This window comes from Podarcis erhardii (assembly GCF_964252035.2).
Source record: "Podarcis erhardii genome assembly, chromosome: 2".
Lineage (NCBI taxonomy): Eukaryota > Metazoa > Chordata > Lepidosauria > Squamata > Lacertidae > Podarcis > Podarcis erhardii.
Window position 1 is genome coordinate 10,617,076 of NC_138498.1, and position 24,969 is coordinate 10,642,044.

Below are 24,969 nucleotides of genomic sequence, written 5' to 3' on the forward strand. Positions count from 1 at the left end.
GCATACCTTGGATTTGTTTTCAAATCTGCTCTTAGCTGGCATGTAAAAACCTAAACTGACTGCAGTGTGCATTTTAATTTCTCTTCCAAATTCCCTCCTTCGTTAACAGCATTCACATATCACATGCACACACATGTCACAGCCGGGGATCAAATGTGCTGTTCATTGTCACCCTGACACTGAATTCTTTCTTTCATCCTTTTAATTTCTAACCTGCCTTTCTGAAATCTAAGGCAGGAAAACTTACACAAAGCAATCCAATAAATTAAAAAGTGCCGGTGCCACTTAGCAACCTAAAACCAGCAGGAAGATCAACATTAGCATAGCTCTTCAGAAAAGGTGGTACATTCCTTTTTTTCAAGCCTATAGATTGTTTTAGTATTTAGCAGCACCTTTTGTGGAGGGAGTGCCACAGTTGTGCTAACAATTAGAAGGCACTGCATCTTCAACTTGTCAGCTTAACATCAGAAGGAGATGGCACAAAGCTGGCAGGGTCTCTCTTACCAATCTATAAAGGTAGGAAATAACATAGGGGAAGAAGGTGTTCCTTTAACATTGGCAAGGCCCAGGGACTTTAAGGGTTAAAGCTAGCATCTTGAATCGGGCTCAAGACAAATGAGAAATGAATGGAGATCTTTCACTGCTCTGGAATATTGTTCCGCCTGCAGCTTGTTGTTGTTGTTGTTTAGTTGTTTAGTCGTGTCCGACTCTTCGTGACCCCATGCACCAGAGCACACCAGGCATTCCTGTCTTCCACCGCCTCCCACAGTTTGGTCAAACTCATGTTGGTAGCTTCAAGAACACTGTCCCACCATCTCGTCCTCTGTCGTCCCCTTCTCCTTGTGCCCTCCATCTTTCCCAACATCAGGGTCTTTTCCAGGGAGTCTTCTCTTCTCATGAGGTGGCCAAAGTATTGGAGCCTCAGCTTCAGGATCTGTCAATCCAGTGAGCACTCAGGGCTGATTTCCTTCAGAATATGTAGGTTTGATCTTCTTGCAGTCCATGGGACTCTCAAGAGTCTCCTCCAGCACCATAATTCAAAAGCATCAATTCTGCAGCTAGCCACAGATAATCAAGGCTGCATTCTGTGCCAATCTAAGGTGCTGGATGACCTTCAGGAGAAACACCCTAAACAGACCAATACAGTGGCCTGAAAAATATAAGTTGTCAGGGAGAACTGAACTCTGGTAGAGTCAGCTTCCTTCCCTACTCCAAATCCCCAGGATGATGATACACTGCAGTTTGGTGGTGGTAATTAGTAACCGTGGTTCAAGTTCACTTTCACTCGTTTGATACCTGCTGGAGAAGTCCTCACATAACAAATCTGTTGGTTCCCAATGAAGGTGGCAGACCTCTTCAGGCAAGTCTTTGCAAATACCTGTTTGCATAAAAGCAGTGAAATACTTATCATTATAATAGATATGTGGTGGCGGTGGCGGCGGAGGCAGCAGCAGGGTAGAGGGGTTGTATTATAAGGACACACCTTACATTTGTGTTTGCTTTCTAAGTGGTGAGGTTCAGAAAGCATCTGCATATAGGGTTGTTTTTCTGCTTTCTTGCGTGTAGATTCATGAGGGCGAGGGACTCTGAATCTCTCTCTCTCTTTCCCTGTGCCATAGTGAAACAGTTCATATATATCTGGAAGACCCAGAGCAGAGTTCAGACAGATCTCAGGAAAGTTCAAAGGAGCTGGTAGTCTATAGCAGGACTACTGCAATGCGCTCTACGTGGGGCTACCTTTGAAGGTGACCCGGAAACTGCAATTAATCCAGAATGCGGCAGCTAGACTGGTGACTGGGAGTGGCTGCCGGGACCACATAACACCGGTCCTGAGAGATCTGCATTGGCTCCCAGTACGTTTCCAAGTACAATTCAAAGTGTTGGTGCTGATCTTTAAAGCCCTAAATGCTCTCAGTCCAGTATACCTGAAGGAGCGTCTCCACCCCCATCGTTCAGCCCGGACACTGAGATCCAGCGCCGAGGGCCTTCTGGCGGTTCCCTCATTGCGAGAAGTGAGGTTACAGGGAACCAGGCAGAGGGCCTTCTCGGTAGTGGCGCCCACCCTGTGGAACACCTTCCCTTCAGATGTGAAGGAAATAAGCAGCTATCCTATCTTTAAAAGACATCTGAAGACAGCCCTGTTTAAGGAAGTTTTTAATATTTAATGCTGTATTGTTTTTAACACTCGATTGGGAGCCACCCAGAGTGGCTGGGGAAACTCAACCAGATGGGCGGGGTATAAATAATATATTCTTCTTCTTCTTCTTCTTCTTCTTCTTCTTCTTCTTCTTCTTCTTCTTCTTCTTCTTCTTATTATTATTATTATTATTGCAGGAGTGCTGGAATGTATGGCAATCCAAATATTGCTGGGTTCCAGTTTCCATCAGCCCCAGCCAGCAAGGACAGTGGACAAGGAGAGTGGGAGAAACATTTGTTGTTGTTTAGTCATTTAGTTGTGTCCGACTCTTTGTGACCCCATGGATCAGAGCACGCCAGGCCCTCCTGTTTTCCACTGCCTCCCGCAGTTTGGTCAAACTCATGCTGGTAACTTCGAGAACACTGTCCAACCATCTCGTCCTCTGTCGTCCCCTTCTCCTTGTGCCCTCCATCTTTCCCAACACCAGGGTCTTTTCCAGGGAGTCTTCTCTTCTCATGAGGTGGCCAAAGTATTGGAGCCTCAGCTTCAGGATCTGTCAATCCAGTGAGCACTCAGGGCTGATTTCCTTCAGAATACGTAGGTTTGATCTTCTTGCAGTCCATGGGACTCTCAAGAGTCTCCTCCAGCACCAGGGAGCAACATACGGAAGCCCAAAGTTTCCCCACCCCTTGCTGAAAGTGAGAAAAAGGATAATGGGGTTGTGGGAGTGGATGACATAGGCAGCTCGTGTTTTACAAGGATGCCGGTAAGAAGGCAGAACCCTTAAATGTCATTGCCTCTTCGGTCAGGGAAGTTCATGAATGAGTAACCATGATGGTTCCTCTTCCTCCTAATCAGGGAAGATCCATTCAGGAAACAGGAATGCATTCCTAACTAACCATCAGAGCAGTTCGGCTGGGAAGGTTTTCCTTGAACCTGTTCTTGAAAAGCTCTGACAGGTTTTAGGCTGAGGTCTTAGGGTGGGGTCATTTAAACGGTTCGTTTGGGTTCTGCCAAAGCTATATACAGTGCACAGTGCTTTGCGCTGCGTTATAGCCGTGTCCCTCTAGTGGATATCTGTGGAACAACTTTGTTGCTTCCGCACTATCCAAAAGCTGTGATTCTGTCTGATGCAGTATCTCTCAGGTGACCCGAAGCAAAGGAGGATGGTGCCTTGTAACTTCAGCAGCGGTATAAAAACAAACAAACATGGAGGGAGAGGAGCGGTGTTTTTCAAGCCTTCATGTCAGGCTGCACCTGCCAAAAACCCTTCTCATGTGTAGCCCTTTTAAGAGTCCCTGTTCATTTTTTACATCCAGGCACCCTGAGTGGACTGACCTGGTGGAAATGACCCAATGCAAGCATATTTGTGCAGCCTGCACAGGGCTGCCTTCAGATGTCTTCTAAAGGTTGTATAGTTACTTATCTCCTTGGCTCGTTTAACTTCGTACCCGCCAACATTTCTCTGATGAAAGAAGGGGTGTCCTGCCGTACCCTCCAACGTTTCTCTGATGAGGGACGTCCTAAGGAAAAGCGGGACATATCAAATCAGAAACTGGGATGGCTTCTGTAAATCTGGGACTTAGACGGTCTGGGAATTGATTTGAAATGCGACTCTGCTTCCACCCTCAGGACTCATCCTAGTGCCTCTGAGCATATGGAAAGTGCCTCCCCACCGTCGCTGACTAATCATGGCCAGGCCTTGCATATCTGGAACAGGAAGGGAATATTCCAGGGGGAGAGAGATTAAGGCCATCCAGGCCAGTTTGAGCCCCAGTAAATCGGCTGCTAGGACCGAAGCACTGCACTCGTATCCCTGACTTCTCATCTAACAGCCGTCTGAGGCCCAGGACCGTGCTGGCTCCTCAAGCTGTTAAGCCCTTTTAGTGGCCGGGCCCCCGTTACGAGCGTTGAGGCCTGCTTTGGCCTGCACTGCCTGAAATGAATTGGGACTCCCTCCTGGCCAGCTGAATGAGCTGGCAGGGCGGCTGGAAATAATTATTTCATTGGAAAGAGAGCAAGGCCCAGGCAGAAGGGAGCAGTGCTGTCAGTTTCTCTCCCCACTCCGCTCCCTCCCATCTCTCTCTCTCTCTCTCTCTCTCTCTCTCTCTCTCTCTCACACACACACACACACACCTCACACCTCTCACTCTTGGTTGGCTCCCCCCCCCCCCCCCGCCCTCTGAAAGTCTGGAGATCCCGTCCCAAAACATCTTTGCTCCTCCCACGCTGCAGCCAGAAGTAGGGGAAGAGTGCTGGATTATAGGTCAGTTGAGATCAAAAAACGAGAACGGGAAGACTGTTGCTTTGTTTCCTGGACACAACGCACATCCTTTGCCATTTTCCTCTCTGCTGCAGAAGCCCAGACCTCCTACCCATTCGGGTCTGTTTTCCTCAATCAGAAGGATCTAGAGTTGCGGAGCCTAGCTCTCTCAACCTGCCTGCTCTTCAGGGTTTGCACAGATGTTCTGTTTGTCTGTTTTCTTTGGAGCAACGGGCGCAACATTCTCCTTATAGCCATACAACATGTTAGCCTATCTTTCATTTTGTTGTTGTTTAGTCGTTTAGTCGTGTCCGACTCTTCGTGACCCCCTGGACCAGAGCACGCCAGGCACTCATGTCTTCCACTGCCTCCTGCAGCTTGGTCAAACTCATGTGGTAGCTTCGAGAACACTGTCCAACCATCTCGTCCTCTGTCATCCCCTTCTCCTTGTGCCCTCCATCTTTCCCAACACCAGGGTCTTTTCCAGGGAGTCTTCTCTTCTCATGAGGTGGCCAAAGTATTGGAGCCTCAGCTTCAGGATCTGTCCTTCCAGTGAGCACTCAGGGCTGGATGGATCGGTTTGATCTTCTTGCAGTCCATGGGACTCTCAAGAGTCTCCTCCAGCACCATAATTCAAAAGCATCAATTCTTCGGCGATCAGCCTTCTTTATGGTCCAGCTCTCGCTTCCATACATCACTACTGGGGAAACCATAGCTTTTACTAGACGGACCTTTGTTGGCAAGGTGATGTCTCTGCTTTTTAAGATGCTGTCTAGGTTTGTAATTGCTTTTCTCCCAAGAAGCAGGTGTCTTTTAATTTCTGGCTGCTGTCACCATCTGCAGTGATCATGGAGCCCAAGAAAGTAAAATCTCTCACTGCCTCCATTTCTTCCCCTTCTATTTACAAAGCACCCTAAGGAGGGAGCTCTTTGCAGTGGAGCAGCAGTGTGTGTTTGTTGGTGGGGGAAGAGAAATGGGTGTTTTTCACCCTTCCCAAGTTCCCCTTAGACCTGTGTTTGCAAGGTGAACATGGTTCTAGAACACTGGTGGGCTAAGAGCAGGGGAGGGGGATGACAAGTGTCATGAGAAAAGTCACTGGCTGGGGAAAGGTTAAGTACCATTCGCCATGCCTCTTCCCTTCTACAATGCATCTCTTCCCAAGAGTGCTTTGCAATGAGGAAGGGACTGTTGGGCTAATGATGTGCTGTTCTACTTGGTCATTAGTATTATGCTGGTGTTTGTGTCCAATTCTACAGTTGAAGCCCAAAATCCCCATAAATGGAGGGGTGATGAAAACACCTGTTCACTTCCTTATAATTATTTATAAGGAATAATTTATAAGGAATAAGAGGGTAAGGAATAGGTGTCTGTTGCAGTGCTGAAGTAGGATGCACACATTTAAATGATAAGCAAATTGCAAAGAAAAACGTTTTTGCAAGTGGCAGGAAAGTCGTGCAAGAGAAGTCTAATTTCATGCTTAGTCTGGTTAATAAAGGTCTGTACTAGAGCTCATCTGGTAATGTAGGAACATGCTTGCTCTGGAAAGAGCGGACACAAATTAAAAGCAAACTGGGTTACAGGGTGAGGACATGCATGTCTTGCCATTAATGATGACACAGGCACTAGCCAGTAGCTGCTTTCGTCAGTCATGCAGCCATCTGGCACACAGCAATCTCAGTGGCAGTGAAGGGGCTAGCTGTGTGAGGAAGAAGGCTCACATTTAATCAGCAGCCGTTTAATCAAATTTCCTTCTAAAATGCTAGAAGAATGAGACCTCGCCACAACAGAAGCATCACTCAGAGGGAAGATATTCTTATCTCTTGCAACAAAACGGTTCCAAATGTGGTACTGTTTCTCCAAAGGAAAAGCCTTTACAAAGTCTTATTAAGCTGTTTTTGCTGGGCTTCTTTGTACTGTACTGGATGATGCCGGCCGTGGTCTGTGTTGAACCTGCCTAGGTTCAAGTTTCAGGAAAACAAAAGCAACATACACCAACATCTGTTATGGCAAGCCATCAGTGGGACATGGTGTCATCAATATGCTGATGACACCATAGTTCTCTTTCTCCAAAACATCTGAATCAGGAGAAGCAGTCTTGGTTCCAAACCAGCGCCTTAATGCAGTAGTTGGCAGGATGAGGACCAACAAAGTGATATTTCATCCTGGTAAGATAGAGGCTTTGTAGGTGACCAGTTCCCAGGTCCAGGAGTTAAAGAATTCACTGGTTCTGAATGGGCTTTTCCTGCACTGCAGACAGTGCCTACGTAATGTTTGGTGCAGTACTTCCTTCCCCTGCTGTTGGGCAAACTTCACTGTGTTCCTTCCCCATTTCGTTATCCCCAGTCCACTAAGATGAGCAGACTTGTAGCAGCTGTCCATTGGAACTGGCCTTGACTCTCCTGGCTGGGAGACGCTCATGGGGGAGGCCAAGTTTACAGCAGCTTCTGAGAGTGCTGCATGCCCCTTATCTCCATCCCTGTTTAATATTGTTCCTCCTCCTCCGCACAAGGCAGCTACTGGTGCTAAAGAGATGGGGGAGCTGGCCAACTATACTCCTCTCCCCCACAGGGCAGCATCCTTTGGTGGACAAGCAGGAAACAAGAGCGAAGACAGGACTCTCCAGGGCGGCTCTGTTTGAAAAAGTTCTTTATTGTGTACCTAGTTTTGCTTAAGCTAATCCTCAATCCCTTTGCATCCATCCCTCATAGCTTTCCCATTATGATGGGTTGGCCTGCAGTATCATGAACCTCGCAGCTGCCAAAAGCTGAGCGGGGTACAAGACAAAACTAGGGACTTTTTTCCTGGATGGCTGGTTTGTAGGAGAAAAAGAAAAAGGACAGTTGTTGCTAATTTCTTGTGCAGGAGCCATATGTTTTCTTCCAAGGAAACCTCTCTGGGGTTTTGTGGGGTGGGGTGGAGAGTATGCATTTTCCCAGCAGTGTGGTTTGTGGCAAATGCTGGTCCTACTCAGAGTAGACCTGTTGAAATCCATAGACATGATTCACTTGGCTCCATTAATTTGGGTGGATCTGTTCTGCATAGAATTGGCATGGGATACTACTACCCAGTGGGCCAAGGTTAGGGGCTTGTTGTGGAACAGTGTCCTTTTCGGAGGGGCTAGTGTCCACTGATCCTGCATTTTGGCAGGAAGCCGGGTGGGCGAATGGGATCTAGAAAGCAAATTAGCTGTCACCCCGTCCCCCTGCTTTGTACTTCCCCCTCATATTCTCGCTCTTGAATTCTGAATGTTTCAGTGTGTTTATGGCATCAATTTGGCTGGAATGCAGGAAGGTGCCTGAGGCTGTTCCCGTCTCCTCTGATAGCTCCAGAGAGAATCTGGCAATATGCTTCCCCCCCCCTGCCCCTCTGCCCCCCCCAACACCTCCTTCCTCTCCTTCCTTTTGCACCCCCAGATTGTGTGAGCAGGGTTCAGAGCAACCCAGAAAGAGAAAAGCCTGCCCTCTCAACACAGGAACCCAATGGGATCCACGTTTTCCTTTAATACTGTTGGGAGAACCTGTGGACCTCCCAAAGTGGTTGGACTCTAACTCCCATCAGCCCCAGCCAGCATGGCCAATGGTAAAAGATGATGGGAGTTGTAGTCCCCCAACATCTGGAGGGCCTGAGCTTCCCCCGTCCCCGTTTTATTTCCCTCCACACCTTTAGTCATTCATTGGGTGCAGGAAGCCTGCTAGAAATCCATACCCTATACAGTGGTACCTTGGGTTACATACGCTTCAGGTTACATACGCCTCAGGTTACAGACTCTACTAACCCAGAAATAGTACCTTGGGTTAAGAACTTTGCTTCAGGATGAGAAAAGAAATCGTGCGGTGGCGGCAGCGGGAGGCCCCATTAGCTAAAGTGGTGCTTCAAGTTAAGAACGGACCTCCAGAACGAATTAAGTATTTAACCCAAGGTACCACTGTACTTTTCTGTGGAAGATGCGTAGCTGTAGGGAATAATTAATAAAGAGCAGGCATTCTGCACATGCATCTAGAGCCTAGGACTTGCTGATCAGAAGGTCAGCGGTTCAAATCCCCGCAACGGGGTGAGCTCCCATTGCTCGGTCCCTGCTCCTGCCAACCTAGCAGTTCAAAAGCACCTCAAAGTGCAAGTAGATAAATAGGTACCGCTCTGGCGGGAGGGTAAACAGCGTTTCCGTGTACTGCTCTGGTTCGCTAGAAGCGGCTTATTCATGCTGGCCACATGGCCTGGAAGCTGTACGCCGGCTCCCTCGGCGAAAAAAGCGAGATGAGCGCTGCAACCCCAGAGTTGGTCACGACTGGACCTAATGGTCAGGGGTCCCTTTACCTTTACCTTTACCACTGTATTTTTCTGTGGAAGATGCGTAGCTGTAGGGAATAATTAATAAAGAGCAGGTGTTCTGCACATGCATCTAGGACCTTCATTCTAGCTGCATTGAAAGACTGGCTAGTTCATGATGTGGGTTTAAGACCCAATGACAGCTATCAAAAGTGATTTGTGGGCCTGGGTGGTGAGCATTCACTCCTTCCTGAATTGAACAGGTGGGTCAGTTGGAGGCTAGCAAGGTAATGGTTTGACCAAAGGACTCTCTTGGTTCATTCCAGTTTCTGTATATGATTTGACAATGTTGAAGACTGCATTTTGTTTTGTTGTGGCAACAGGTGAAGAAATAATAATTAGGAAGAATGCGTAAGCAAAATGACCTGTTCTCCTCCTCCTCCTGCTTCTCCTCCTGACTAGATGAGACCGTGCTTCCAAGTCTATCAAGTGACACTGAGCCTCAACAGATGTCTCACTTTCCCAAATTAATACCTGTATGTGAACCAGGTACATAAACCTAGCTTGAGGCCACCAGGCTCTCTTGGGTGGAAACCAACCTGGAGGACAGGTAGATAAGATGCCAGGAGGTATACCTGCTTGTAAAACAGGAGTGGCCTTGTCTGGAAGAAAATAATTCAAAGGATGAGAATGACGTTCTTCAGCAGGAGATGCCAGCGTACAAATTCATTTGTGTTGTTAGGACTGCAAGCTTTTGATCACTTTAATCAACTCCTGCTGATATCAGCGAGGCTTACTTCATCTATGGTTTCGGAAGAACACTGCTTCCAACCATGTAAGCAGAGCATATACCCACCATGGTTAATAACCACTGATAGTGTCTGCCTCCATGAATTTGCCTAATCTTTCAAAGCCATCCAAGTCTGTCGCCATTATTGCCTCCAGTGGGAATGAGTTCTATAGTTTAGCGATGTGCTGTGTGAACAAGTACTTTCTTTTTGTCTTTCCTGCACCCTCCAATGCTCAGCTTCATTGGATGTCCACGAGTTCTAGCATTACGCAGGAGGGAAAAAAATTCTCTAACCACTTTGTGCATGCCATGACTTCTACTCTCTATTACTTCTGCCATGTCACCTCTTATTCATCTTTTGCTTCAGCAAAGTTACTGCACCAGCTGCTTCCAGGTCACAGCTGTGGCATGCTTCGGTTCATGAGAACAGATGATAGAGCCTGAGACTCTGAATCTCAGGGTTGTGGGTTTGAACCCCAGGTTGGGCAGATGTTTCCTGCATTGCAGGGGGTTGGATTAGATGACCCTCGGGTCCCTTCCAATTCTATGATTCTATAAACTGAAAAGCCCCAAATGCTGCGACCTTTCCTCATAGGGGAGCTGCTCTATCCCCCTGACCACGAATGCAGAAATGAGTCTGCATGTGGTTATATGTGATGGTGAAAAAGTTTGGGAAGCAGATTAATAGAGACAAACATGGTGTGGCATGACATGGGAGACATATGTATGGGGTCTTCTGCTGTTTAAAAAAATGCTTATATCAGCTGTGTGAAGGGCAATTTGAACTGAGACCGTGGTTCTGGAAGAGAAGGTTTAAGACTTGATAAACACATCCACACCATTTTCCCAATTAAAATTAATTGGCACCAATGGGAGCGTTCTTCCAAAAGCAAACAACAGGCACAGGACAGGGACCGTAATCGTGTATGGGAGGGTGAAGGGTTAACAGCCTTCTTATCCTCCATCAGGGTCCCAGTTTGGATCGGGGCCTCTGCACCTGCTCTGTACTCTTAATAGCATGTGGCTGGGTCACACCAAAAGCCCATGTAGCCAAACATCACAAGCTGCCAACAAGAAGCTTGTAAGCAGAACAGCACTCTCATCACTTGTGATTCCCAGTAAGCAGTATTCAGTATTGTCTCTGACAGAGGAGGCAGAACATAGTGATCATAGTGATCTAATCCTCCTTTAAAGGCATTCACACAGACAACTGTCAATTCTTGCACACACACTTTTTTTAGTTTTCTGGTTTTGTGCAAATCTGAGAGACCAAAAGAAATGTGGATGCATGTGGGTGTTGTTATGAGAAATGAAAGCATTAATTTAAGGAAGTAGTGAGCATGGCAAGGGGAGTAGCAGAAAGTAGGTTGACCCACCCACTCTGAAACACTCTGTGATCCTGAGTGGAGTGGACTGCAGCCCATTTCTCCTAATCAGGTTGTCCCTGTGTTGCATAAACCCAAATTTGCAGGGGGAAAACATCAAGGTTGGTGTTCATAGAATCATAGAATTGTAGAGTTGGAAGGGACCCCAAGGTCATCTAGTGTTTGAGGGTAATGCCATGTGGACTATGCAAATTAGATGTGAACACAAACAACAAGATGTAAACAAGCCCTGAGTGGTACACCAGGCAGGGTTGGAAAAGGTAAGGTGTGGGTAGTTGACTGGAAACAGTCTGGTGAAGCAAGCATTGCGTGTTTTTGTGGGGAGCTTTTGTGCACCAGCTTGCCCATGTAAAGTTTTCTGAATGCTGCTGTCCAGTGTAAATAATTGGGCCACCCCTAGTCTTGGTTGGTGGCGCTGTGGGTTAAACCACAGAGCCTAGGACTTGCCGATCAGAAGGTTGGCGGTTCGAATCCCCGCGACGGGGTGAGCTCCCGTTGCTCAGTCCCTGCTCCTGCCCACCTAGCAGTTCGAAAGCACGTCAAAGTGCAAGTAGATAAATAGGTACTGCTCCGGCGGGAAGGTAAACAGCGTTTCTGTGCGCTGCTCTGGTTCGCCAGAAGCAGCTTAGTCATGCTGGCCACATGACCCGGAAGTTGTACGCTGGCTCCCTCGGCCAATAAAGTGAGATGAGCGCTGCAACCCCAGAGTCGGCCATGACTGGACCTGATGGTTAGGGCTCCCTTTACCTTTACCTTTTTTCCTCCACCAGGCACAGAGAGGAAAGCCAGAGAATAGCTCCTTAAAGCCAGCAAGTGTGTCAACTGCCACCAAGTGTCGATGCCAGTGACTTTGCCATGCCCAAACGCATAGCCCCACAGCCCCAGCCAGCGGAGGAAGCTGTCAACATTGCTGCAACAGGAAACAGTCGTCAGCCTCTCCTCTGGTGGGAACTGAAGACTTGTTGTGCCCAGGATCATTTCCCACAGCTGGAACTTCCTGGCGTCACTTAACGGGGTTCGCACAATCTTTTTCGTTAGAAAGATGTGCCGGATCTAGGGTGGGACTAGAAGTTCTGAAAGATCGGAAGATCTTCTTCCAGTCTTCTCTCCCCCTCCACATCAACCCCAAGCATATTTGTTCCTAGGCAAGGGAGAGAGGTGAATAGGCTCAGTGATTTTACATTAACAGCCTAAGCCTAAAGCCTAAGAAAAACTATTTGCATTTCAAGGCTGCTGATTTCAATGGGATTAGGTGTGCTGAACTCTGCAGTGTGTGGGACTGTAAATGAGCAAACAGTTTGTGGGGACTCAGCTGCTTTCATGGGTCAGATGGGATGACTCAGCAAATACATTTTGAAATACCAACTTCAAAAGAAATTGTCGTTTCTCTGGAACCCTGAAATTATACTTCCATTCTCTCTCACACACATACAAACACACTCACACTTAGCCTTTTGAGACTGTCAAAAGTTCACACCAAAAAAGTTTGAAGGTCTAATTCTCAAGGAAGGAAGGAAGGCAGTACTGTGCCAGCCATATGGATTCTCCTGGCTGTCAAACGTCAGTAGTTAGGTACAAATTCGATACTAATCTGTCCTGCCTTGGCACTGGAGGCCTGCAAGGGTGGGTTGAAGCCTGTTGTGATCAGGCTCAAACTGAATAAATAGACAGAAGGAAACCAGCAACTGGATAACTGGAAAGAGAACTAATGAAGGGCAGCGACAGAAAGACAGTAACTCCAGTTTACATATAGTGCCAGGTTCGAACTGAGTCATCTCCAATAAAATCATAGGTGAGGAGCCTGTGGCCCTCCGGATATTGCTGGACCACAACTCCCATCATCCCTGATCATTGGCAATGCTGACTGAGGCTGATGGCAGCTAGAGACCAACAACACTTGGAATGACAGGTTAGCTACCTCTGAGTTAAAGGATCTCAGGTAATAGGGCCTCTTGGAGGCCTGGAAGGACCTCTCTGTCCAAGAATAGGGAAAGCCACTACCTGAGTGGACAACACTGGACCCAATGGACCACTGACTTGACTCTGTTTAAGACAGCTCTTGCGTATTCACTTGTAATGAAACAGGCTATTGCCGCAATAACCAAACTAATTTATCAGATGCCCCCACGCTTTTTACAGCTGCAGACATGACACAGGTATTTTCCTGGAAGCTGGGGGTGTAATCTCAGGTTCCGGGGTCATTGGGACAAGATTGCCGTTAAGCTCCTTGGTGGTTCATGCATCCGTATGTGTTGAAGCGCTGAATTTTTTGAGATGAAGTCACTGCTCGTATTTACAATCAACCTCTCCTTCCCATCCACCACTTTCTCTATAGCTGACAATAATTGACTTTTCTGTTCTGGCTGACGGATTGTTCTTGTGCAGTAGGAAAGTTTGCACACACCTCCACTTTCACGGGAAAGATGTTGCTTCTTTTTCTGTTCTGTGATGCAGTTGGAGAAGTGGCCCCTCTCAGTATGGGCTTCTGTTGGGTGCTGGGCAAGAGGCCATGGGTGTAGCCAGGGGTGGGGCAGGGGCCCCTAAATCAAATAAAAACAAATAACTTATCTAAAAGTAGAAATTGTAGGAAGATTTTGACAGGTTTTTTTTCTGAGCAGTTGGAGTCAAAAGAAAGTAATTTTAAACAACTGTTGTTGAGACATTCTGTTCCGAATCTGATAGACAGAGGATAGTGACCCAACATAAATTCTGGCTACACCCATGCAAGAGATTGAACATGGCAAGAGGCTTATTCTGAAGACCAAGCAATGCCAAGGAAGATTTGGTCTTCTGGATGGGCTTGGACTTGCAGGCAAATTTTAAAAGAACAGAGAAACGTCTCTGAAAAAACGAGCAAGGACGCTGCAAGGTTTATGAGGAACGTGTATGTTGGGAACAAGAGAAAAATGCTTCCCCCCCCCCCCCGACATACTCTTCTCTGCCCCCCTCATGTTAGCAGCAAGGCTGCCTGGCTGTGTGGGGACAATGGGGGAGAGCAAGTGAGGGAATGTCTGCACACATGCTGCTCCTGCGCAGCACAGCCCCAGAGCCAGAGCCCGTGCAGAGATGCTTCTGGTTTGAATTAGCAGACAGGCAGGTCAGGCTAATTGGGACCTTTCAGATCCCGCCAGTGCAAGCTAGAGGGATGCAGGAAAGAATCCCTTGTGGCCAGAGTCCCAGTCAGGCAAAGGAAAGCCACAAGGCAGGGGGGAAAGGGGGGAGCAGCTGCAGGGTAGAGCCATGTATCTGTACAGGCTTGGGGAGTTTTCGGGAAGAGCAGCAAGGGAGGGACAAGAAGCAGCCCCCACCTACATAAGGCAGAAGCTATCTGTGTTTGCGTTCAGAAAGTGATTAGTTAGTACCGGTTTGCACCCTTTAACCATAAGCTACCACCATAAGGGTGGCTGTACACAGTAGGTTTTTGTTTTTAAATCTAGTGTAGGCACTGGAAGCACAGGATCAGAAAAGGATTGGATTATTTAATCCAGGATAAAAAAAGGAGCATTTGTGAATGCTGATTTGCAGCCTTGGTGAGGGGAGGGAGAGGGAGGGGGAATTGAACTGTAGGGCTGCTTGAAAAGAGAGGAGACTGTGGTTTAGGGTGATGGATTTATCACAAGCCTAGAAGTTAGTTACAGAAATCCTATGGGGTAAGAAACAAGGAGTAAGACTTTCTTTCTCTCTCCCCGCCCCCCAAGCCTCCACTCGATCTGTGCCTGGCAGGGTAAGGGGCTAGGCCACTGTTTTTTGGGTGCCTATCCTTGGGCAAATCCAAGGGATTCTTTCACTGGCTTGTGGCACCGTGTGGTTTGCGAGTTAAATCCGCCTTTCCATTCTGCCAGAACTTTTGCTTTGAGGTTATTGTGGGGCTGCATTGATTCCTTCTCCCAACCCTCTGAGCTCTGGAAATCTTCTGTCTGTTGCCACCCCCACAAACTGGCACAGATCATCAAGGGGGTGGGTGGCAGTGGTGGCGGGATGGGGGTAAAATCTGCTTGTGGAAGAATTCTCTGGCCACTTAATACATTTAAACACATGCAGATCACAAGCTGTTTGCTGATTCGGCAAAGTTTTAAAACAAAACAGTTAAACAAAACAAAACAAAAAAATCCTGTTTCTCGGTTAGGGTTAAAAAGCAGCATCAAAAATACTGGTTCAGAATCGACTCGTTGCCCCCCTAGTGATGGGGAGATGGGGGTCTGTGGGGCTAGGGTGGTTGCTGTTTGCAAGACTTTTTTCTTTTCTTTTCTGGAAACTGTGGGGCACCGGGAGGCTGTGGAAAAACTGAGCAGAAGGCAGGAGAGGGAGCAAGGGCCTGGTTTGGCTGCTGTGCTGCAGGCAGCGGAGGGAAGGACTGCCATGGAGCCAGGTCATGCGGAGGTTACTGCACCCAAAGGGGGTTCTTGCAGAGTTCATGCCGCTGGCTCGCTTGACGCTCGCTCGGCCTTCGCGCTGGAAGGAAAGGGAGAGGCTTCAGGGGGTGGGGGAATGGAGAAGAGCGGGCTGGAACCGCCTAGCCTGGCCAGCTACTGGCAAGGAGCCTAGCCCAACCAGTGGAGAGGGAGCCGGGCCTAGCTCACGAAGGGGGAAGCCCGGTTTAACCAGCAAGAAAAGCTAATGTTGCTTTGCCCCCAGCAGGTGAGGGGGGCAGGAATTAAGTTTGGCTCAGCTGCTGGTGGGGCGGAGGGCCAGTTGGGGGGGGGGAGATGGGGATAGCTGAGCCAGGGCTAAAAAAAGGGGGGGGCAAAAAGTAGGCCATCTCCAACTCAGCTAGCAAGTGTGTTTGTGTTGGCTCGCTTAGTGGAAGCTGGGGACAGGGCAGAGAGGAGGGGTTTTTTAAAAGAGTATTTTGTGTGGTGTGAGTGTGTGTGCGAAAGAGAAGGGGAGAGAAAAGGACATTCCATCTGTTGGGGAGAAGCCAGGCACCATGTCGTCGTCGTCATCATCATCATCATCATCATCATCATCATCATCATTATTATTATTATTATTTTACCACTATGTCATTTTTGGAGCATCTCAGCCATTGTCAGAGTGAAGAAGAAGTTTGCATAACTTCACCTGTTTTCGTTCTATTGAAAGGCTGGCCGGCACTAATAATAATAATAATAATAATAATAATAATAATAATAATATTGCCATTTTTCATACAGAATGTTATTGGCAAGCAGGTAAAAAATGCAGTGAGAAATGAGAGTGTAACAAACAAAAATAAAATGAGGGGAGGGAGAAACTGGGAGACTACTGCGAGTGCAAACCCACAACTATTGCATTAAGAAGAAAAAGGCATACTCTCCAACATTTCTCCAATGAAAATAGGGACATCACTACTACTACTACTACTTTATTATTTTTACCCTGCCCATCTGACTGGGGTGCCCCAGCCACTCTAGGTGGCTTCCAACATATGTAAAAACCTAAACTTTTAAAAACTTGTTTTAAAAACATCCCTATACAGGGCTGCCTTCAGATGTCTTGCAAAGGTTATGTAGTTAGTTATCTTTAGCTTGGGGGGTCGGATAACTCCATACCCTCCAACATTGCTCTAATGAAAATAGGGGACGTCCTAAGCAAGATGAGTGCTCCAACCCCAGAGTCGTTCGCGACTGGACTTAACTGTCAGGGGTCCTTTACCTTTACCTTTACCTTTACCTTTAAGGAAAAGCAGAACATTCCAGGATCAAATCAGAAACCGGAACAGCTTCTGTAAATCTGGGACTTTCCCTGGAAAATAGGGACACTTGGGGGGTCTGAAAAGTTGAGTCAATCTGGTTTTCAATAAAGCTTCTCCACATATTTATCTGTAGAGCAGGGGATTTAGTGGGCTGTGCAGTCAAGCTGACATAGGAGAAAATCTTAACACTGTGTTGAACAAAAGTGCTCTGTTTTTGATGAGCCCGTAAGGACTCTCCGTTTGTGAGTCAGGTGTTTTGACAGTGCAGTGCCCCATACTTATGCTAGCTGTTCCTTTCTGGAAGGAGGTGAGCTGAATTTCCAAAGGGAAGCCACTGACATTCTGGCTGTGCAGCATGGCTGTTTGTTATCAGAGCATGTTATGAGCCATGGTCTCTGGCACTGCCATGAATGCAGCTGCTGGATAAAAAGCGGATTCTGCTCCTGGAGGGTGGGGTGGAGTTCCACATAAGTCCTAATGACTGGCTAAGACAGAAGACACCCACGTTCCTTTTCCTTGAAAGAAAGAAAAAATAGATTGGGGAGCGGGGACATGTTCTGGCCTGAGGGAAGCATCCTCTTGTGGGCAGCCTTCCACATGCCAGTGGTGGGCAAACCCACAAATGTAAAGTGTGAGCTAGTTTCTGCACAGTCTCAAATGCCCCTCTCTAGCCTCCATCCACGGGACGCAGGTGGCGCTGTGGGTTAAACCACAGAGCCTAGGACTTGCTGATCAGAAGGTCAGCGGTTCGAATCCCCGCAATGGGGTGAGCTCCCGTTACCTGGTCCCTGCTCCTGTCAAGCTAGCAGTTCGAAAGCATGTCAAAGTGCAAGTAGATAAATAGGTACCGCTCTGGCGGGAAGGTAAACAGCATTTCCATGCGCTGCTCTGGTTCGCCAGAAGCGGCTTAGTCATGCTGGCCACATGACCCGGAAGCTGTACGCCGGCTCCCTCGGCCAGTAAAGCGAGATGAGCGCCGCAACCCCAGAGTTGGCCACGACTGGACCTAATGGTCAGGGGTCACTTTACCTTTACCTTATTCTCCATCCAGGCAAGGAAGTAGCTTCATCAGAGCAAAAACACCCCAAAGAGGGTGAAAAGCAAAGCCAGTGAAGGGTGTGGCCAATGAGGGGGCCTGGGGAAAGTTCCAGGGGGTGTCAGATAGAGGGGCTGCCTTTGGTCCCCAGGGTTGAGGTCCCCCACACTTAGTCTAGACCCATTTTCGGAGATGAGCTGCCTTGCCTAATGGTCAGGGGTCGCTTTACCTTTACCTTATTCTCCATCCAGGCAAGGAAGTAGCTTCATCAGAGCAAAAACACCCCAAAGAGGGTGAAAAGCAAAGCCAGTGAAGGGTGTGGCCAATGAGGGGGCCTGGGGAAAGTTCCAGGGGGTGTCAGATAGAGAGGACTGAGGGGCTGCCTTTGGTCCCCAGGGTTGAGGTCCCCCACGCTGAGTCTAGACCCATTTTCGGAGATGAGCTGCCTTGCCAAACACACGTGGTATGGCTCACTACTTGTGCAAAATCATAGCTCAGTCGATAGAGCACGAGACTCTTAATCTCAAGGTTGTGGGTTCGAGCCCCACATTGGCCAAAAGAGTCTTGCATTGCAGGAAGTTGGACTTAGATGAACCTCATGGTCCCTTCCAACTTGTATGGTTAATATTCTATTAAAAGGCTTCATGGATGGATTGGATAGAGGAAACTCGAGCGGCAAAAATGACAAGGAGGCATGTAGCATCTTAAAGATGAACACGTCCTATTATGGTACAAACTTTTGTGGAGCAGAGTCAACAGGTGGGGCTTTGCGGGACCCTTTTCTTGCACTGTTGCTACTCTGCTTTGAGGGCACTGGGAACAGGATCAGTTCCTTCACCCAACAAAATGTGATAGTTGACTTAGGCCTGTCGACTCTGACCCGGTCCAACTGGTAGCCATTCTGTCCATCAGTGACATGGGATTACCGTGGTTTCTCAGAATAATGTTCTGCATTCCTCATCCCTGTCACTGATTTGGCAGAACCTGGATTTTGGCTGGAAGAGCAATTTGCTTGCAAAGCAGATGGTCAGGGATGCATCCTCTGGTGGCCGCAATTGTGGTTTGGGGATTGAGGGATGTCGGTGAGGAGGCATTAAGATGAAGGTATGCAGCTTGGGAGTGTGTGTGCGAGAGAGAGAATTTAAGTCAACACTTGTGAGAGAGGCATGCTCGGAAAAGGTGTTGGTTTCTTGTGCTTGTTTATATGATAAACCTATCAACGTCCATGTGAGACAGAGAGTAGATGACTCTCAGAATATATTTAAAACTGAATTCAGTTTTTACTCCTGCTTTTTGGTCAGTGCTATTTGGTCAGGGGTCCATCCTGTCCAGCATCCAGTTCTCACAGTGGCTGAACATTTGCCTGTAGGAAACCCGTAAGCAGGATTCGACCACAAGAGCCCTCTCCCAGCAAGTGGTATTCAGAAGTGTTGCTGCCTCCATCTGTACAGGCAGGGCAGAGCCATCAGGACTAGCAGTCACTGATAACCCTCTCATACATGAATTTGTCTAATCCTCTTTTAAAGCCATCTAAGTTGGTGGCAGGGACATGGGTGGCGCTGTGGGTTAAACCACAGAGCCTAGGACTTGCCGATCAGAAGGTCAGCGGTTCAAATCCCCGCGACGGGGTGAGCTCCCGTTGCTCGGTCCCTGCTCCTGCCAACCTAGCAGTTCGAAAGCACGTCAAAGTGCAAGTAGGTACAACTTTGGCAGGAAGATAAACGGTGTTTCTGTGCGCTGCTCTGGTTCGCCAGAAGCGGCTTCGTCATGCTGGCCACATGACCCGGAAGCTGTACGCCGGCTCCCTCGGCCAATAAAGCGAGATGAGCGCCGCATCCCCAGAGTCGGTCACGACTGGACCTAATGGTCAGGGGTCCCTTTACCTTTTTAAGTTGGTGGCCATCACTGCTTCCTGTGCGAGCGTTTGCAACTTGCCCGGACCTTATTTCAGCAAGACTGAAAGCTATTCAAACGAGGGGCTTGTCCACATTTTCTAGGCATGGTCTGTGCTTTAAAGGTCCATGTCCACACACTCTTTAAAGCTGAATCGGAGCAAACAGCAATCCGCAGAAAACCTGGATTGCCATTTGTTGCACATTAGCTTTAAAAAACAGGTTTTTGTGGGGAAAGCTCCAGAGTTCCAGATTTTATTTTATTTTAAAGCTCTTGGACATGGTGGTGGGTGCCAATACAACTCCTTGCCAAAGGTGCAAGGGTCCCTAGGTATGCCTGCGGTCCTAGTATAAAAATATTATTCTGTTGATTTGTTTCATTTTGCCTGGAGAAAGGCTTCTATAGTCAAGAACTGCCATGTCAATGGAAGCTTTTTCTCTAAGCCTAATTACCACTTATGATTTGGAGGGGGTCACATTGTGTGGGGAGTAGAATGTTAACCCTTGCCTCCCTATCTGTGACACAACCCCCAATTCTCTCCTTCTCCACACATGGCAATTTGGCTTTTTTGGCAGGGGGAAGCTTCCATTGGCATCAATGGGAACTCCCCCCCCCCAAAAAAAACACCTTTATTGCTGTGGAGGGGGCAGAGTTGGAGAGGAGAGGAGAGGCTGTAGCCTGGATCCAAAGACACTGTGGGCTGGCTGTTCCGCATCCCTGCAATAAAACTTGGCTCAATAATACTCCTCTAACTTTACAAAGACAGCAGGATATTTTGTTTGAAGCCACCTGTGACAAGTAAGAGCAACCCCCAGGTAGCCAGTTAGGTCGCCAGCTTTTGAACAGCAGTAGTTTGATCTACAGGAATTAACAGGTGATAATGTTTATTTCCATGCTGCGAACGGGTTTTACCTGCTGATTTCTGCACATCTTCTGCACATCCAACTCCGGCATCCTTGACATAACCAAACTAGTAGCAGGCCAGCCTCCTGAGCTGAGCAGATCTGGGGTGGGTTTTTACGTTGTGTTTAAAGCAGTTGTGCAGTTGCTTTGCTCACCACGTGCCCAGCTCACAGCTCTACCCAGATTTACTGCACCACTATGAAGTTGCTGAAATCAAGGTCTGAAAGTGTGGGGGAGAAAGAGAAAAAGTGAGAGACCATAGAACTGAGCACTGAAAGAGAAAGTTTGTACAGTCAAACCTCGCTTCTCAAATGGCTCCGTTAACAAATGTTTCGGCTCCCAAACACTGAAAACCCGGAAGAAAGTGCTCCTGGTTTTGAAGCCAAACATCTGACACAGCTTCCGCTTGAGTGCAAGAAGATATTGCAACCAATCACAATCCGCGCCTCGGTTGTTGAACATTTTCGGAAGCCGAACGGGCTTCCAGAACGAATTGCGTTCGACAACCAAGGTTTGAATTTGTTCTGCAGTGTGAATATATATGCACAGGTCCCAGATATTTACTCTATGTACCCTCTAGTTTCCTTAATTAAATTCAAATTAACCACCATGTACTGATTTTGTACTCACTGATACAGATTAAAAATCATCGATAAAAATAAATGGGTGTTTACATCACTCCGTGGCCATGTTTAGGTGATCTTGCCTTTTAGGCTATAGTATGCACAAGCCTTTTGCCTGCACATGTGGGCCACAGTTAAACCAAGAAGTCTTTAATTATTTGCAGTTTCCCATGTTGTCTGAACCGGAAAACTATGATTACTAGCTTCAGGATAAGCCGGGAAATTAAAACAGAGTTTAAAGTTAGTTTAACATCATGACTGGTTCTAAAACGGGTAACCAGCTTCATTGCTTTATAACATGGTAGCTTGTTTGGAGCTACTAACCGTATTTTCCTAGTTAAGAGGAAATGGAAAGCTATGGTTAATTAGAGCCTTTCTGATTTAATTGTGGCTTGTGTGAAGGGGCTTCATGCCCATGCGGAAACACTGTGCAAACCTTCGCTTACTAACCTGAGTTATGAACCAGCAGTTCTTTAAATATCCTGAATGGTACGCACACAAAATGCACGCTAGGGTGGATTCTCAATATCTCACCCCTTGTCTTTGAATTCATTAGTACGAATTATCAATCATTGTTTGATGATGTAATTCCAAACCCAATGCCCATTCCACCCATATATATAGACATGAGGCAGAGCAGGTAGGGAACAGAACACCTGTGCTCATCATGGGAGACCATTCTTTGGGGGCCCCCTCTACTAGAAGTCCAGAGGGTAGCTACATGAGAACGGGCCTTTTCTGTGGTGGCTCCCTGTTAGTGGAACGCTCTTCTTGGGAGGCTCACCTGCTGCCATCATTGTATATCTTGAGGCACCAGGCAAAACCAGGCCTTTGACTATCTTTGGCCATTTAGAAGTGAGAAAGGGATGTTTTAAATGTGTATTTCCTCTTGGTTTTAATATATCTATGTGGGGGTTATTGTCTATTTGTTTAGTTGGAAGTCACTTTGGGTTGCCCTGGGCAAAGCGACTGACACATTTAATAAATAAAATAAACACTTTCCATTCTTTAACTTGACTATGGAGGAATTGATGTGATGGGGGAATAACTAATTAATATTAAAAGGCCTTGCCTGGGCGTAGTCAGGATTTCTCTTAGGTGGGCAGGCTTTATGTGGTGGGGAGCCAGAACCGAGTTATCTGCATCTGGTCAGTTAAGTATTTTTATTTAGTTACTTGATTGGGGGGGGGGAGATGCCCCCCCAAGCACTCCTGGGTATGCCCAGGAGACCTTGTGAGAACACATCCTGTGTTGACACCAGCTCACTTCAGTTGCATTAGCCGTTTTCGTAATACACCTTTTGAGGACCTTGCCATAGTCTTGAAAAAGTGGCAAAAAACGATAATGGAGGTCTACACCCACCACCTCTCTTTTCAGTGTTGGCTTATACAGTGGTACCTCGGGTTAAGTACTTAATTCGTTCCAGAGGTCCGTTCTTAACCTGAAACTGTTCTTAACCTGAAGCACCACTTTAGCTAATGGGGCCTCCTGCTGCCGCTGCGCCGCTGCTGCACGATTTCTGTTCTCCTCCTGAAGCAAAGTTCTTAACCTGAAGCACTATTTCTGGGTTAGCAGAGTCTGTAACCTGAAGCATATGTAACCCCAGGTACCACTGTATAGGTGAAATGAGGATTTCAACCAGCAATATCAAGGATGGTGGATATGGCTGTGTAGTTTTGCAAGAGCAGTGATTGTGTGAACCACACGCTTTAGGCAGAAGCTGCGCATTTCTCAGGAGAACAGACTTCCCAGTAAATATGAATAATCAGCTTGCCCCTTTGCGAAACTTTTGAGAGCTTTTCGGCAGTTGTTCACCCCCCCCCCCCTCTTCCTGTCATCGCGAGTGTGGCTTGGAAAAGAACGAAGAATACAGTGCAAATGGATAGCCCTGCAGGGACTGTGACCCTTATTGATTTCTTCTTGCGTGCCTGCCGAATCCGTGTTTGCGCGCGTTTCCTAGGTCTTCCTCGGAGCGTTGTTGCGTCCGTGTGGCTGCTGCGTCGGATTTTGTGTGTATGTGTGTCCCTCCCACATGGCCCACCCCTTTTCGGCTCCAAGCCCCACCCACGAGCTTGGAAGTCCTTCGCCGCTTTCGCCCCCAAGGTAATAGCCCTCTAAGCAAGGCAGCGAAACCGATCCCCGGCGACCAGCTCCGCTCGCGGCGTGCGCCCTGCGCGCGTGCAGCCGAGAAGCTTTGCATGTGGGGGCGCAGCCAAGCCAAGCCCCCTGCGCGTCTGCTGTGGGAGGCGCGGAACATCTCCAACTCTTCCAGGATCATCATAATCACAAACGCACCATCCTCCTCCTCCTCCTCATCCCCACCACCATTCCTTGTCTGATCCGCCGCCCGCTTCCACGCCAAACGGATTGTTTCCGGAGATGTACGACTGCATGGAGGCGTTCGCCGTCACCCCGCGGCAACTCTACGATGTTACCAACCGGAGCCCGTGCATGCTGCGGAAGTCAAGCCCGTGTTTCGTGGGCTTGGATCCTTTCGGGTGGCCCCAGCCGGCCAGCTTGCAATGTAGGTGATCCGAGATCGTGCTGGGGTTGGGGGTTTTGTTTTTGGTCTGGGGTGGGGTGGCTCCTTTGGGGAGGGTGCGTCCCCGGGGTGCCACGCGCATGCCAAAGAATGAATTGGGTTCCGCGTCCAGCGAGTGTTGACACGGGTTGGGGGCAGGGCTTTTTGTGTTGTTGTTGTTTTGTTTCTTTTGAATCACCGCGCGTGGGCGTTGGGCGCGAGTGGATCCGGGTGGGCATCTTCCTAGAGGGCGCTGTTCGGCGTCCCGTCGGACCTGATTGGTTGCTTCGCGTTCCAATTTTCCAACTTTTTCTTTCCCTGCTTCGGAACTCTTGCGCCGCGAAAGAGGCGTGGGGAGGGGTGGGGTGGGGGAGCAGAGAGCGGGTCGGGATCCGAAATTTTATGGGTCTCCCCCCTTCCTCTGCAAAAAAAAAGGGGGGGCTGCGTGACTTAAGCTCTGGGACGTTTGCAACCCCCTCCTTCTGTAATCTGGGCAGCGATCTACTCTGTCTCGGTTACATGGAAACGGGGGATCCCTCTCGTTCGTGACTCTTTTGTCTTGATGTGGAAACGCGGGTTATGAACACCAGATGAGGGGGGAACTTTGAAGTTTCTTGGCGACCTGGGTGTGGGTGGAGGGGATGTGGAGTAAATCAGGAACGGCAGAAAGGAAGGAAGACTTTCTTTTGGGAGACGATGCCTAGAAGACGGGGGGGGGGCGTTCATCCTTCACAAAGCCTGGCAGCGGGCGTTTAATTTTTTACTTTTGCTATCTTTCCTGGATTTAAAGTAAAGGGGGGGGGGGTTGGCTGTAGTCTACCACGCCGTGCAAACAGAATCCTTTAGTTAGGCAATGTTGCGTCCTTATTTTGGTACACACACTAGACTGTAGACACTATTGGAATCTGGAAATCTGGAAGTAGAAGCGGAGGCTTGGGGGGGGGGCTGTTTGCGAGATCTGTCAAACACCCAAGGGTGTCCCCAGCGGGTCCTGCGTTCCCTTTTCTCTTTGAGCAGCTGCCAAATCGCTTCCCTCCCTCCCTTCCTTCCCCGCTTTTTGGCACCCACCACCAGTGTTTACAACTTGCAGAAGAACAATCCTTTGATATTTTTACGCACACACACACACACGGTGTGGTGCAAAGACATCTCCCCATCACCTTTAGGGGCACCTGGGGAGGATGCAGGGTTAAGCTCCGCTCCCCTTTCTCCCGCCCGCCCCCCCCCCTCCTTACCCGAGGGGAGCTCGCTTTCAAAGCGGTTTCGTTTGGAGCGGCCCCACCCCAGCCTGGCTGCCAAAGCGCTCTCAAGAAATGTGGCACTTTAACTCTTTCGCCGGCGCCTGGAAATCAAAACGCGTCGCTTCCTGCCTAGGTCTATAATTGAACTGTGGGCGGATTCCTTCTCCCACCCCGAGCGCTTGCAGAAGGTTGCAGAGGCACAACCAGAAGCTGCGCCCTTCTTTGTGTGAGGACTGT

General features: G+C 48.3%; 1 protein-coding gene across 3 annotated transcripts in view; it reads left to right on the forward strand.

Annotated features, from left to right (window-relative positions):
- Positions 1-24,969, forward strand: part of RARG (retinoic acid receptor gamma) — a 127,732-nt gene that overhangs the window by 53,996 nt on the left and 48,767 nt on the right. The window contains exon 1 of one of the 3 annotated variants that reach the window (XM_081848975.1): positions 23,136-23,494. The exons of the other annotated variants lie outside the window; for them this stretch is intronic. Coding sequence (XP_081705101.1) covers positions 23,350-23,494 — 145 coding nt within the window. The 5' untranslated portion in view covers positions 23,136-23,349. Of the gene's footprint in view, positions 1-23,135; positions 23,495-24,969 lie in introns of those variants that run through there. 3 annotated transcript variants of the gene reach the window in all.